The following is a 13,904-nucleotide window of genomic DNA, read 5'->3' on the forward strand; positions in this document are numbered from 1 at the left end:
CGGTGGACAGAGATCTTGATCCAACCACTGAAATTGCCCCCACATGTCCCACACCATGAACTACCGTGTTCTTGGTCTTTGTAAACTTCAGGTGGTCAGCAGCAGCTGCGCAACCAGGCAGGGGTTTCCATAAATGCAAGGAATTCCCTATGGATGGCTGGGGAACACCCACATGCTTGGATTACACATTTTATCCATAACATGGATAAGCTCATTGCTAGGTATTTCTGATCCCATTTTTACACTAGAGAAGCAGTCTTTATTTGGGTCTTCCAAACTTTATTCTTCCTGAGCTTTATCCCCTTTTCTATTATCAGTCAACTAAACATACTGAAATCATTATTTCTTTTCTGTTTCCCTCTTGTTCTGGGATGGACCAATCCAAACTCCTTTTTGATTTCAGCCCTAATAAGACATGTCTTTGTGTGTGGCACTGGCCCTAGTGGTCGACATTTTCTCTCTTTGTGGTCACTTTCTGTATTTGTACTGGAAGCAATGGGGTGGAAAGAAAATAGATTTTAGAATCAGATGAATCTCAGTTCAAATCTTGGCATTGCCACTTCACAGCTCTGTGGTCTGGAGATAGTGAATCTTACTGTGTGATCCTCCTTGCCCTAGGGGAATAATCATAGCCCTGCTCGGGAGTATGGTGGGGTTAGATGTCATGTGTACGTGGCAGCTTGCCCAGTGCCTGGCCCATCATAAATCTCTAAGTAGAAGTTGTAAATTGTTCCTGAGCTGCCCTGCTTGGTCCTTCTGCACAGTCAATGCTGGACTCTCTCTTTATGCCCAAGGAAAATACAGGGTACAAAGGTCACTCAGCTCAGCAGAAGGGGTCCCAGGAATGGGACATGGAGCCCTGGCCACCCCTTCCTTCTTGAGGCCAGGCTTGCAGCAGCCCTGGAAAAACTGATGTGAAGCCTCCAGTTTCTGGAGGTGCCAACCCCCAGGAGCAGCACGCTTCTCATCTGCAAGCCTCTCCGGCAGGTGTGAATGTTTCCTCCTTCCTCTTGGGTTTGCAATTCTCTCCACAGCCTTGATGACTGCCTTTGGTGTACCACTTCCCTCTATGGTGCAGCCCGTGTCTTCTCCACTACCCCCCTCCCCCATAGTGATGACATCGCCCTGGGGAAGAGAAGCTGTGAAGGGCTGCTCACTGTCAGCTAGCTTCAGTTTCCGTATTGGCACCATGACATCATCTCTACCCTGGAAATTCCATTTGCCCTCCTGTGCCTCCAGCTCTGTCCGAGGCCTCAGAGTTCCTATAAAGAGGGGTTCCCAGATCAGTTTCAGCACAGAACACAGTCGAGTTCTGAAGCTTCTGGACTCGAGAGTCTCAGCTCCAGGAAAACCTCTCCTCTCTCAAGACCATGAAGCTCTGCGTGACCGTCCTTTCTCTCCTCGTGCTCGTGGCTGCCTTCTCCACCCCGGCTCTCTCAGCACCAAGTAGGTCCACTCTTCTAGCCGCTAACTTCTAGAGTCATGGTGGAGGCAGTGCTGACTTTTCTAGCTCGGGCTGATCTAATAGTGGCATCTAGGGATTGGACAAAAGGGAGACGGGAAGATTTCCAAGTAGCCTGCTGTTAAATGTAGAATCTGGTAGACATTAAGTAATAGTCAAGTTCCTGCTTTCTTAAGAAATAGCAACAAGTAGACTCATTTAAGCAAGTTCCGGTTTCCTTCTGTGCCTTGGTCTCCCCATCTGTAAAATGGAGGGTGGTAGACACATGCCCTGAGGCTCAGTCCAGCTCCGATCTTCTAGAATTCTTTCATGCCTTTCTCTTATGTTCTTCTATTCAGAATAATACTCCTTCTTAGGGTGAGTGAGATTGGATACAAGGGACCATATTTGGGGATCTGGTCATCCTACAGAGATGGCCACTGAATATCTATGATTAGAAGCCAGAATTAACCGGTCATTATAGAGCTTCTGTCTCACCCCTGCGTTTCTTTTCAGTGGGCTCAGACCCTCCCACTGCCTGCTGCTTCTCTTACACCCTGCGGAAGCTCCCTCGAAACTTTGTGGCCGATTACTTCGAGACCAGCAGCCTCTGCTCCCAGCCAGCCGTGGTGTGAGTATCAAGCCCAGGGTTGGTCTAGGAGGCAAGGGTGAGGGTAGGTGAGAAAAGGGGATCTATTTGGGGGAATGTGGAATCAAGCAGTAGGGAGGCGGGTCTCAGGGCTGAAGCCCTCCCAGAAGTCAGAGAGGATCAAGTTATGAAGTCACCTGTTGAGTCTGGAGAGGGCTGGGTCGGAGCCAAGGGAGAAGAAAGAGGTTTCTGGGGGAGGAACTTAGCCAGAAGCCAGGAAACTAGGGAAAGTAAAAAAGTTGATAGGAGATGTGGGCTGATTTCTTAAACCATACACAGAAAAGTCATTGCTGGGGGCAAGAGAGAATGAGTGGGTTAATGCATCCTTACTGATTGCAAAACTCATTTGTTCCTAATCTGGGCAACCCAGGAGGTGGAACTAAATCTAGAATAGAAGTTAAAAGGAGCCCAGTTCTAGCACCACCCCAGGAAGTGTTTCCCCATCATTAGAGCTGTCCAACATGAGCCCTAGTCAAGCAGAGCAAGATACATACCTACCATAGGCAAGGATCCATGGGATTCTAATCTGTCCATTCCTTGTTTCACAGATTCCAAACCAAAAGGGGCAGACAAGTGTGTGCTAACCCTAGCGAGGCCTGGGTCCAGGAATACATGGACGATCTGGAACTGAACTGAGCTGCTCCACATCTGGGTGCAGGAGGTCTCCAGGGAAGGTCACCTGAGCCCGACTCTTCTCATGAGACACACCTTCTCCACACTCATGACTCTTCTCAATAGCCCATTCCTTCTCTTAATTTAATCTTATTATGTGCTGTGTTTTGTATTTGAAGTTATTTCTACTATTTGTTTTGCCAAAGGACACTTTATCCCCCATGGGGATGGCCTACCGTCACGGTTTCTCTGCTATTGTAGATATGTGGAAAATGTAACTGATTCCATGTGTTTTCAAAATAAAACTTCTTAAAAGTTATAGACAATTTCTTTGCATTTTAATTTGATTGGGGGTGAAGGGCATTGCCCTGCATTATGACTGGGACCAACTACCGTTTCCAAACACAATAAAAATGAGCAATTGCTGAGTGCTTACTAGGGGCTAACAGGTCTGAAGACATGACCTCACTGAACACTTTCAATGGGATTTTAACTCCCTTGTAAAGTGGGGACTGGTTATCTCCAGTTTCACATATGAGGAAACAGAGGCACAGAGGTGATGTGACTTGCTAAGGCTTGTAGGTCTTCTGGGGAGCATGATGGAAGGATGATCCAGAAGGAGAGCTGTGATGCTAAGGTTTACAGGTCAGTGTGTCCTGCAGGGACGTTATAAATAACAGCAGCACAATGTAGAGGGAGGAAGACCTAGTTCAGAGTCAGAAAAATGGGTCTGCCTAATTTATTACCCACATACCATGAGGAAAGTCATCTTGCCTTCCTGGATCTCAGTTTTCACACCTGGGAAGTGGGGGCCTCGAAGGGCATTTGTAAGGTGACATGTACGTTACCCATGATGGGGCCTGACACCTGGAAGATTCTTTCCTTCTCTGAGTCTCAGCATTCTCACTTAAAATAGGCCTCGTGTCTCTCCTCCTAGGGTCATCACGAGGATGAAGTTAGTTAGTGATCAGCTCTCGAAAAGCCAAAGCAAATGTGAAGCATTGTCATGAGGACAGAAGAATGAATGTCAAGCAGAGAGAGTCAATTATCATATGGTTTCACTTATTTGTGGAGCATAACAAATAGCATGGAGGACATGGGGACTTAGAGTGGAGAAGGGAGTTGGGGGAAATTGGAAGGGGAGGTGAACCATGAGAGACTATGGACTCTGTAAAACAATCTGAGGGTTTTGAAGGGACGGGGGGTGGGAGGTTGGGGTACCAGGTGGTGGGTATTATAGAGGGCACGGATTGCATGGAGCACGGGGTGTGGTGCAAAAATAATGAATACTGTTATGCTGGAAATAAAAAAAATAATAATAAAAAATAAATTAAATATTAAAAAAAAAACGCAGAATAAAAAATCTGCATATGTAAAAAAAAAAAAAATTCAAATCAATAACTTTACACCTCAAGGGCTAGAAAAATAAGAACTAAACCGAATGCTAAAAAAAAAAAAAAAAAGGAATACTAAATAAAATATTAAACATACAGCTGAGACACATGAAATAGAAAGTAGAAAAATATACAAAAATCGACAAAACCAGAAGTTGGTTCTTTGAAAAGATCAACAAAATCAACAAACTTTTAGCAGATTAACTAAGAAAAGAAGACAGAAGACTCAAGTAACTAAAATTAGAAATGAGGGGCGCCTGGGTGGCTCAGTTGGTTAAGCAACTGCCTTCGGCTCAGGTCACGGTCCCGGAGCCCCGGGATCGAGTCCCGCATCAGGCTCCCAGCTCCATGGGGAGTCTGCTTCTCCCTCTGATGTTCTCGCCTCTCATGCTCTCTCTCACTGTCTTCTCTCAAAATAAATAAATAAAATCTTTAAAAAAAAAAATAAAATAAAATAAAATAAAATAAAATTAGAAATGAAAAAAAAAAAAAAAAAAAAAAAAAAAAAAAAAAAAAGAATGAATGTCAGATTGTCAGATCCGGTTCTGGACGGTTGCAGGAGTAACCTAGAGCCACATCTCATCTCCTTAATTCTTCACTCAGTTCCTCTTACAGGGGTGCCTTAGTGGCTCAGTCTGTTGGGCATCCAACTCTGGATCTCAGGGTCCTGACCTCAGGTTTGTGAGTTCAGGCCCCATGTTGGGCTCCCCGCTGGATATGGAGACTACTTAAAATTTTTTCTTCTCTTACATGGGTCAGAGAGAATGTAGGCCTGAAATAGAATTATATGTACAATCAAACCTTGATCCATGAGACATAGAATTTTAGTCTACTAAAATTTCAGGAGCCCTTTCAGATCATCTGATCCAACTCATTTTATGGAAACAGAGCGGGGGACTGAGAAGTGACTTACTCAGTGAGTGTGTGACAGAGGACTCTAGCCAATGCCAAATCCCAGGTTAGTCCCTTTTCTCTGCTCCATGTGACATGACTCTGTGGTCCCTTGAAGGATGACTCATTGTGTGAGGTGGATGAAGAGGAGATACCTTGAAAATCATTTGAATGTTCTTAGTCCAGGTCAAAAGCTGAATGAGGCCCATGTACCTCTCTGGGGCCAACAGCCAATTTTCTTCCTTGCCCTGCATTAGCCACCTCCTTCATCCCAGAGCCTGACTGGGCTTGGCTGTTGCTTTTCATCTGCCTACACCTGAGCTGTCCAATATACTTTCACTAGCCACAAGTGGCTATTTAAATTTTTATTAATTTTAATGAAAATTAGGGGCACCTGGGGGGCTCAGTTGGTTAGGCGACTGCCCTCAGCTCAGGTCATGGTCCCAGAGTCCTGCGATCGAGTCCCGCATCAGGTTCCCAACTCCATGGGGATTCTGCTTCTCCCTCTGACCTTCTCTGCTCTCATGCTCTCTCTCTCACTCTCTCTCTCAAATAAATAAATCTTTTAGAAAATTAATGAAAATTAAATAAAATTGAAAATTCATTTCCTCAGTTGTACCAGTCACAGTTTAAGTGCTCCTTAGCTACATTATTAGCTTTGTGGCTGCCATGTTGGACAGTACAGATATAAAGCATTTCCATCATTGTGGAAAGTTCCATTGGATGACACTGTCCTAAATGCACAACCTAAAGTAGCAAAGGGGGGTTGGAAGTAGGCTGGAAGACAGGGTGTGGTCTTTGGTGAAAGATACACATACTCTGCTCTGAGGGAAGGGATTAGGAGAGAAAAAGGATAATCCCCTGGCCTGAGACAAGGTATAGATCACCATGGTAGACAGAATGGCCCCCAAGATATCCACATCCTAATCTCCAGAAACTGTGAAGATTACCTTATACAGCAAAAACGACTTGGTAGATGTGATCAAGTAAAAAACATTGAGGTGGAGAGATTTTCCCAGATTATCTGACTGGATCTTAAATGGAGTCATAAGCATCTTTATAAGAGGGGGCAGAGGGAGATTTGACTATGGAGAGAAGAAGTTAATGCAACAACCCATGCTACACAGCCAGCTTTGAAGATGGAGGAAGAGCCCACGAGTCAAGTGATGCAAGAGTGCGGTTCTAGAAGCTGGAAAAAGCAAGGAAATGGCTTTCCCCTGGAGCCTCTGGGTGGAGTGCAGTCCTTGTTGATTCCCTTGAATCACTTAGGGAAACATTTGGATTTCTGAACTCCAGAGCTTTAAGAGAATATATGAGCATTGTTTCAGGGAAACAAGTTGGTATTAATTTGTTACAGCAGCAATAGAAAACTGATATAATCACCAACCGACAAGTCACTCCCTCCTCAGTGCGGAAGGGAATGGAACATTCTAGAAGATGAGACCAACTTCCCTGCAGGAGAAACTCAGTGGACACATTCCCAGGCAATGTATTATATTGAAGTGAGGCATCTCCAGAGGAGGGTCTGCTGTAGCAGCTAAACGCGAAGGCTGAAACTTCACCAAGGGTACAAACCTGCCAGCTAGGTTAAGAGGAAGCCTGCTTCTTCTTGAGTGGGCTTCTGGGGGTATCAGTGGGAGGAGAGGGGTTTTGGATTCCTATCTGAAGGAGTCCATCCTCTTATTTGTCAAATGAAGCCCAGAGCGGAGCCGCAATTTGTTTCTTTTTTTCACCATTAGAGAGGGCAGAGTTCGGGCCAGAATCTGGGTCTCCTCTTTCACAGGGAGCCCTTCTCCCCACACTTCCCTGGCCCTGCGCAAACTGGAAGGGAGGAATTCAGCTCATTAGAGGCCAGAGCTCCAGGGAGGGCTGCAGGAGACCCGGATACCCTGGTGAAGAAGTGCTTCAGCCTGGAATTACCGACGACAGGGCGGGATCCTCTCCATGGGGCAATGTGGGGCTTCACTTGTTGCACAATACGAGACTGGTTCTTCCTTTCTCCTTTCTTCACGAAACTTCCTTTCTTAGCCTGAGGTCAGGGAGTTGGTATCTGACTTTCCACTTATTTTATCAGGTTTCTGGGTAGAGACCAGAAACCTACTCTTTTGCAATGTCCGCGTCCCCCATTTCTCTCTCCAGTTTGGGGGGGCCTGTTTCTTCATGTTCCAGTTCATGCAAGTTCTGTGTTCTCTCCCCATTCCACTCCAACCCAGACTCTTCTGTTATGTTCCCATGACATACACACTTTCCTCCTAGGTGGCCAGGAGCTGACCCAGCAGAAACAGTGACCGAGGATATGAAATGAGCCACAGATGGTAGGAAGAAACCACAGTTCTTCCTGATGGCTGAGCCGGGGTGGCCACATGGTGGTTCTGAGTGGCTTTCCACACACACCTTGCACAGACCTGAGGGCTTCGTCCTCTCTCTTTTTTCCAGATGTCTCCCCCTCCTCCCTTCTAAATGCCTCTCCTCTTGGGTTCCCATAGAGTCCATGCAGACAGGAAAATGGAAAAAGATGTAGGAATTGAGAGACAAATTGATGAGTGAATTTTCTATATTTTAAATAGTTTCAGGGGAGCCTGGGTGGCTCAGTGGGTTAAGACTCTGCCTTCGGCTCAGGTCATGATCTCAGGGCCCTGGGATGGAGTCCCACATTGGGCTCTCTGCTCAGCAGGGAGCCTGCTCCCCCACCCCCCTGCCTGCCTCTCTGCCTACTTGTGATCTCTGTCTGTCAAATGAATAAATAAAATTTTAAAAAAATAGTTTCATTTTTAGACATATGAAAATTGTGTGAACTATATACATTCAGAAGAAAAGAGAAGATTTTTTTTTTTTTTTTTTTTAGGAGAAGACAGGCTTGATCCTAACAGAATGGCTTGGGGACTCCCTCCTCCTTCTTCTTCTTCTTTTATTTTTTTATTTTTTTAGATTTATTCATTTATTTTAGAGAGAGAAAGAGTGAGGGGCAGGGCAGAGGGAAAGGGAAAGAGAGAATCCCAAGCAGACTCCACACTGAGCAGAGGCTGACACAGAGCTCAGTCTCATGACCTTGAGATCATGACCTGAGCTGAAATAAGAAATCAGACACTTAACCAACTGAGCCATCCAGGCACACCTATACTTCTGGATTTACAAAGTTCTTGCCAGCTGGACAACTTCAGTTTGGACACAAAACTCTTCCTTGAGCTTTTGAAAAGAGACTTCCTTGGCTGGTTCTATGCCATTTGACTTAAAATGTCCTCATCTCTGTCCTAGCCAAGTCTTACGCCCTATAACAAAATGTGTTGCTGTTCACCCTCATCTTGTCATGCCATAGGACAAAGCTGCACCGTGAGCAAGGTCTGAGGCTGGTGGGCTGAGCGTGCAGTTAGGTGTTTGAAGGATTTGGCAGGGATGAGAAATGACTCTTTGGGATATGGAATTCCAGGAAAAATGGAATTCTAGTCAATTTAGGAGTCTAGACATGGAAGTGCCTATACTCCAAGGTCTCACTTGCCACCCTGAAACACACACAAACACACACACACACACACACACCAAGGAATAAAACTCTGATGGCTACAGGTAAAAGGCTGGGTTTTGCAGACTGAGGACTTCTGAGAATTCCCAATGTCTGTACTCAGTCTTTTCCTTTAATTTTTTATGTATGTCTGACAGCTGCTGTAGGGACCTGGCCCTTTCAAGTGATAGTGTGTCATAAGGACTTGCTAAATCCCCAGATTTGTGGTCATCCCTGGAGCAGTAGGGACATTGTTTTGTTTGTCGCAAAGAAATCGGGTTTTATCAGGTGGGTGATGTGTTCCTCCCATCGATGTAAATGACAGGCATCTGGGGGCGCCTGGGTGGCTCAGTGGGTTAAACCTCTGCCTTCGGCTCAGGTCATGATCTCAGGGTCCTGGGATCGAGTCCCATATAAGGCTCTCTGCTCAGCGGAGAGCCTGCTTCCCCCTCTCTCTCTCTGTCTGCCTCTCTGCCTACTTGTGATCTCTCTCTGTCAAATAAATAAATAAAGTCTTAAAAAAATAAAAAATAAATGACAGGCATCTGGAGAGCTTTTTTGGACCCCACCATTGGAGATTCCATGGTGGGCTTGGAGTGTCTGCAAAGCAGGGACTTTCTGTGAGTCTCAGACTCTTCATTTGTGACACAGGGATGCCAACGGAGGTAACCCCACAGGTTCGTGAGGCTTTGGTGAGATGGGTGAGAAGACGGACAGGGAGCAAGCACAGGGCCTGAGAAACAGTCCTGCTTAAGGAAAGTCAAGTCCTCCCATCATTATGGAAGAGGGCCTCCTTAGCAACCTCGCAACTGCCAATATTGATGTGCATGCTATTGCAGAACTGTCTCAGGCCATCATTACCCTTTTCTTCTTACTATAAACTCGGAGTAGTCAACACCAGATTATATTGTCTTATGTAATTTCCATTAATTAAATGTTTCTTCATGACTGTGGTGAGACTTTCCTGCTCCACATTCCCAGATGGGACACGTGCAATGGGGGGTATAGGAACGCACAGCTTGAAACAGTCCATTAAATATTTAACTTGAGGGCGCCTGGGTGGCTCAGTGGGTTAAGCCGCTGCCTTCGGCTCAGGTCATGATCTCAGGGTCCTGGGATCGAGTCCCGCATGGGGCTCTCTGCTCTACAGGGAGCCTGCTTCCTCCTCTCTCTCTCTGTCTGCCTCTCTGCCTACTTGTGATCTCTCTCTGTCAAGTAAATAAATAAAATCTTTTAAAAAAAAATTTAAAATAAATAAATAAATATTTAACTTGAAGGGGCACATCGGTGGCCCCGTCACTTAAGCTTCCAGCTCTTGATTTTGGCCCAGGCCATGGTCTCAGGGTTGTGAGATTGAGTCCCACATTGGGCTCTGCGCTCAGTGTGGAGTCTGCTTAAGATTCTCTCTCTCTCTCCCTCCTTGCTCATGCTTTCTCAAATAAATAAATAAATAAATACTTTAAAAAATTTAACTTGAGGAAGGAAGATTACAAATGTATTGGGTTAGTTTGGGAGGAATCGATGTCTCTTCCATTATGGGAGGAGTGTAAGTTGTGTGGTCTTTTAGGAGGACAATCTGGCAACATCTTCCAAACCTACAGGAAATGAAGCTTTTGTATTTCCATGCTTAGGCATCTAATCTGAGGGAAATACTGACATATATAAGCAAAGAAGTACATATAAAGTGTATGATGTATATAAGTAGCACATTGTTTATAATAACCAGAAAAAAAGCCCAACTCCTGGGTGTGGTGTAAAAATAATGAATACTGTTATGCTGAAAATAAATAAAAAATAAATTAATAAAAATAAACCAACTCCACCAAAAACCATTTAACTGTTCAACAATTGAATCTCGGTTAAATAAATTATGAACCATTCATTAATAGAATTTTAGATAGTAGTTATTTTACAAAAAGAAAAAAAGATACCCAGAAAGCTCTCTAAGACATCATGGCAAAGTGAAATAATATGTATAACTTTATTTCTGCCAAAAAATGATGTATTTGTTTATACACATATGTGTTTATAAAAGCATAGATGAAGACCTCAGAAAAATACACAATAAACTGCTAACATTTGAGTAGCTCCTGGAGGGTTACTCTAGATATATCTGATGGTCTGACTCATTGATCGCAAGCACTAATGCATGTGTTTGTTCCGTAAAAATGAACTTTCAAAGATTATGTTGGTAGATGATTAGAGTTATGTTTGGGTCCCTTTTAGAGGAGAAAAGAGAGTCCTCCACTTGCCACCAGCATACTGGAGGCTTCTGCTGCATGTTCTTTAAGGTTGTCTGGCCGGGCTCTGGACACTCACCCAGGCCACACAACCAGCAGCCTGGGATCTGGTCAGCCCCCTAGGGACTGGATCTGGGCTTGCTCTTTCTGTGCTCTGTGCTGCCCAGGTCCATTGATCTCTGCCCTGTAATGAGCTGCTCTGTCCTCTCCAGGTTCCCTGTCCCTCCTCCAGACTGAAGAGTCGTTCCTGATGTTTGCACCCATTGGGCATCCAAAGATTATGAGATGCTGGGTGTGAGCTGGGTGTGAGAGCCCTCCTCTGACTCTGGGCTGGCTTAGTATTTCTCTGATCATAGGGTTCCTCATCCAGGCCTCCCCAGAGGCGGCCAGGAGGTGCCGGTCCCACCTCTGACCACCAAGGACAAAGCAGACTTTGTCTTCATTCCCACAGTCATTGGGGTTTTACCCCTGTGCCCCTTTCTCTGAGATCCTGTAAATGGTGTAGGAAAGAGGGCAGATCTCTTACTCCGACCCCTTTGAACACTTAGTACTGTCTTGTGTTTGGCTCACCCTGCTCACCTACATGGCCCTCTCTCAAGGAGCCTCTGCTTCCCGACCAGAAGATGTCAGAGGCCACCGACACTCAGGATGGATCCTGTCTCTCAACCCTCAAGGGCCTGGCCAGCTGGGATCTTTGAACATTGATTTCCTTGGAAGAGTGACTTCACAGCCACCTGTTACTACCTTGGGGTGAATGGGTGCCTCACCTTTCATACCTGTTCAGGGATCTCAGCCCTAGATGTAGCTCCAAAACACACATTTAACCATCTGTCCCGGAAGGAAGCATTTAGCTATATCTGGATTCCCAGGGGCCCCAGATGGGCCCAGGCATATAATTCCTCATGCCCTCATAGTTCAAGGTCTCACTCTGAAGTTCTGAATTTCACAATTGTTTTCTTTGGCCCCAGTTTCTAAGGTCACCAGGAAAACCAGTGCCAAGTTGTAACAGAACAATGAACAGAGGCCTAAAAGGTGTGCTAAGCTTTCCTTTTGCATTTGCATCTCTAAGAAACCACCCCCTAACCAGGAGGGAAACCGGTTGTGAAACAGAATGAGGGAACTAGAGTAGCAAGGGACAGTCCCTAGACAGCTTACCTTTCCACAGACTTGTCTTGCTCTACTGCCTCTGGCCCCGCCCTCCCTTCTGCTGACCCTGACCATAGAAATTAGAGCTGGGTTCCTTGAGTGCATCACATCAAAGGCAGCATGAAGACAGGTGCAGTCCTTGTTCTGATGGCTTTCGTCTCTGTGGGAGTGGAGCTGACCTGCGCTTGGAGACCTCCCTTCAGAGGTGAGGATGCTGAGGGGATTCTACCGAAAGCAGAGAAGACCCAGAGCCCAGCTTCCAACCCAGGAACGGTTTGGCACAGAAGCAGGCAGTGTGTCCGCTATAGAATGGAGATTGGGCATTCAGCAGACCTGTTTCCTTTGACTTATAGGAACAGTCATCCTGCATTTCTCATTCTTCTTATCCGATTGGGTTGGGTCTGATTCGAAGGGGCTTCTCTCTAGCTGGGAGACGTGCCCTGCATGGGGATGCCACAAAAGAGTAGTTCGGGGATGAACACGGCATAGGTGAGAGGTAGGGAGGGAGCTATCTGTGATCGGAGATTTTCTAATGAAGTGGAATAAAGAGGGTTATGACAGTGCCGGTTTCTTGCCCACTGGGACTGTGCAGCCTTTGGAGCAGGGAGAACATTTTCCCTAGCGCCAAGCTGTAAAATGGGGGCCTAAGAGTGAGCATGTAGCCACCGAGGTTGAAGGGGGCATCAGGAACATGAAGGAAGAACTGGCCATGAGAGCTTCGGTCTTAGTAACCTCTCCAGACCCCACAGAAGCCATTGTATGTTGCAGGGCAAGAAAGAGCCAGTGTCTGCCCAGAGGTGCCCGAAGGAGTCTTTGGGATTTGCGCTGAAATGTGCTCGGGAGATCAGTCGTGTCCCAGGGGGATGAAATGCTGCAGCAATGGATGCGGTCACGTCTGCAAGTATCCTGTCCCTTAACATTCGTTAAGCATGCCTGGATCCCAGAGCCAGGAGATTTCTCGTGAATCCATGAATCTGATGCTTGGCACTAAGAGGACTCTCCCACAGTCCATTCCTGGCTAACACCCATCCCTGGGATTTTAGCCCTGGAAGTAGAATATCTAAAGTGGTGGAGGGACTGCTTTCTAAAGAGCTTGTGTCCAAAATAAACTGTACCTGTGGCATTATCCTGGCTGCATTATTCTTCCTTTCTGGGCCTCGTGGTGGACGCCTGATGGGTTAGCAGGACTCTAAGTGTGCACAGGCAGGGAGTCCATGAATACAAGGCCCTCAGAATACCAACAGGTCAGGGGAAGGCTGTCCCTGCTAGTTCCTTTCCTCCTTCCACATCTTGACTCCAGGCAGAGCAAATGGCACAATAATATTTTCTGCAACATCCTGGGAATATGAATTTGGTCAAGCATAAAAATGAATGACCAGGTAGCACCTAGCAGGCTTATTGGAGCAGCCTTTCTTAGGGCAAGACTCAGAAGGAGCCAGGGAAGGAGCAAGTGTGGAAATATTCCATTCTAAGGGAACGCACTGGTGTCTAGCAGGACTGGATGCCTGAACCCAGGAAAGTGACCCTGACCCTTGAGGCATGGGACTTTAAGTGGCTTTGAGATGGGAAGTGCCAGCTCCTGCCTGGAGTGATGAAGAGTAATGATAGTTAGGAGGTAGGCTCTGGGGGTACAGCCTTTGTTTCCGATGTTATCTAAGTAGAGGATAAACCTAGGTCTCCCAGAGAAGCCCTGACAAAAGAAAGATGTTTTGAACTGACTGCTCCATCCCCCAGAGTTTACCTCCTTCTGTCTAGATTCTACAACTTAGCCTGCTGAGTTATGTCTCCCATATCTGCTTGTCTCGGTCTTCCCTGCTCTTGATTCCCACATAGCATAATCTTATAACTCCCGTGTCTAAAGGACTCATCAGCCTGTGCATCTCAATAAGGGTGTATTAGCACTTCTTTTACTGCTTGGTCATCCCTGTCCCAAACGTCTCCGTGCTCCGGTCTCATTTGGTCATTTATGGGGGTTCATGAGTATACCCTTAAAATATTCTCAACAATCTCACCTCTTATCTGTCATTCTGAA

The 13,904-nt window shown here is 46.0% G+C and overlaps 1 protein-coding gene and 1 long non-coding RNA gene across 2 annotated transcripts; both read left to right on the forward strand.

Moving 5' to 3' along the window:
* Nucleotides 1-1,232: 1,232 nt before the first annotated feature.
* Nucleotides 1,233-3,023, forward strand: LOC116577304 (C-C motif chemokine 4). Its single transcript, XM_032320321.1, has 3 exons — nucleotides 1,233-1,446; nucleotides 1,958-2,072; nucleotides 2,639-3,023. Exons 1-3 carry the CDS (start codon nucleotides 1,371-1,373, stop codon nucleotides 2,724-2,726), a joined length of 279 nt encoding a protein of 92 aa, XP_032176212.1. The 5' UTR covers nucleotides 1,233-1,370; the 3' UTR covers nucleotides 2,727-3,023.
* Nucleotides 3,024-11,877: 8,854 nt separating this feature from the next.
* LOC116578234 lies at nucleotides 11,878-12,998 on the forward strand. The gene is made up of 2 exons (XR_004280784.1): nucleotides 11,878-12,077; nucleotides 12,641-12,998. It is a non-coding gene; the product is annotated as an uncharacterized LOC116578234 (long non-coding RNA).
* The last annotated feature ends 906 nt before the right edge of the window (nucleotides 12,999-13,904 follow it).

The sequence above is a fragment of the Mustela erminea genome, chromosome 18 (assembly GCF_009829155.1).
Source record: "Mustela erminea isolate mMusErm1 chromosome 18, mMusErm1.Pri, whole genome shotgun sequence".
In the NCBI taxonomy this organism is placed as follows: Eukaryota; Metazoa; Chordata; class Mammalia; order Carnivora; family Mustelidae; genus Mustela; species Mustela erminea.

Coding starts and splice junctions, on each gene's coding strand:
- LOC116577304 (XM_032320321.1), top strand. CDS start 1,371: ATGAAGCTCTGCGTGACCGTCCTTTCTCTCCTCGTGCTCGTGGCTGCC. Junction 1,447..1,957: donor CCCGGCTCTCTCAGCACCAA/GTAGGTCCACTC, acceptor GTTTCTTTTCAG/TGGGCTCAGACCCTCCCACT. Junction 2,073..2,638: donor TGCTCCCAGCCAGCCGTGGT/GTGAGTATCAAG, acceptor CTTGTTTCACAG/ATTCCAAACCAAAAGGGGCA.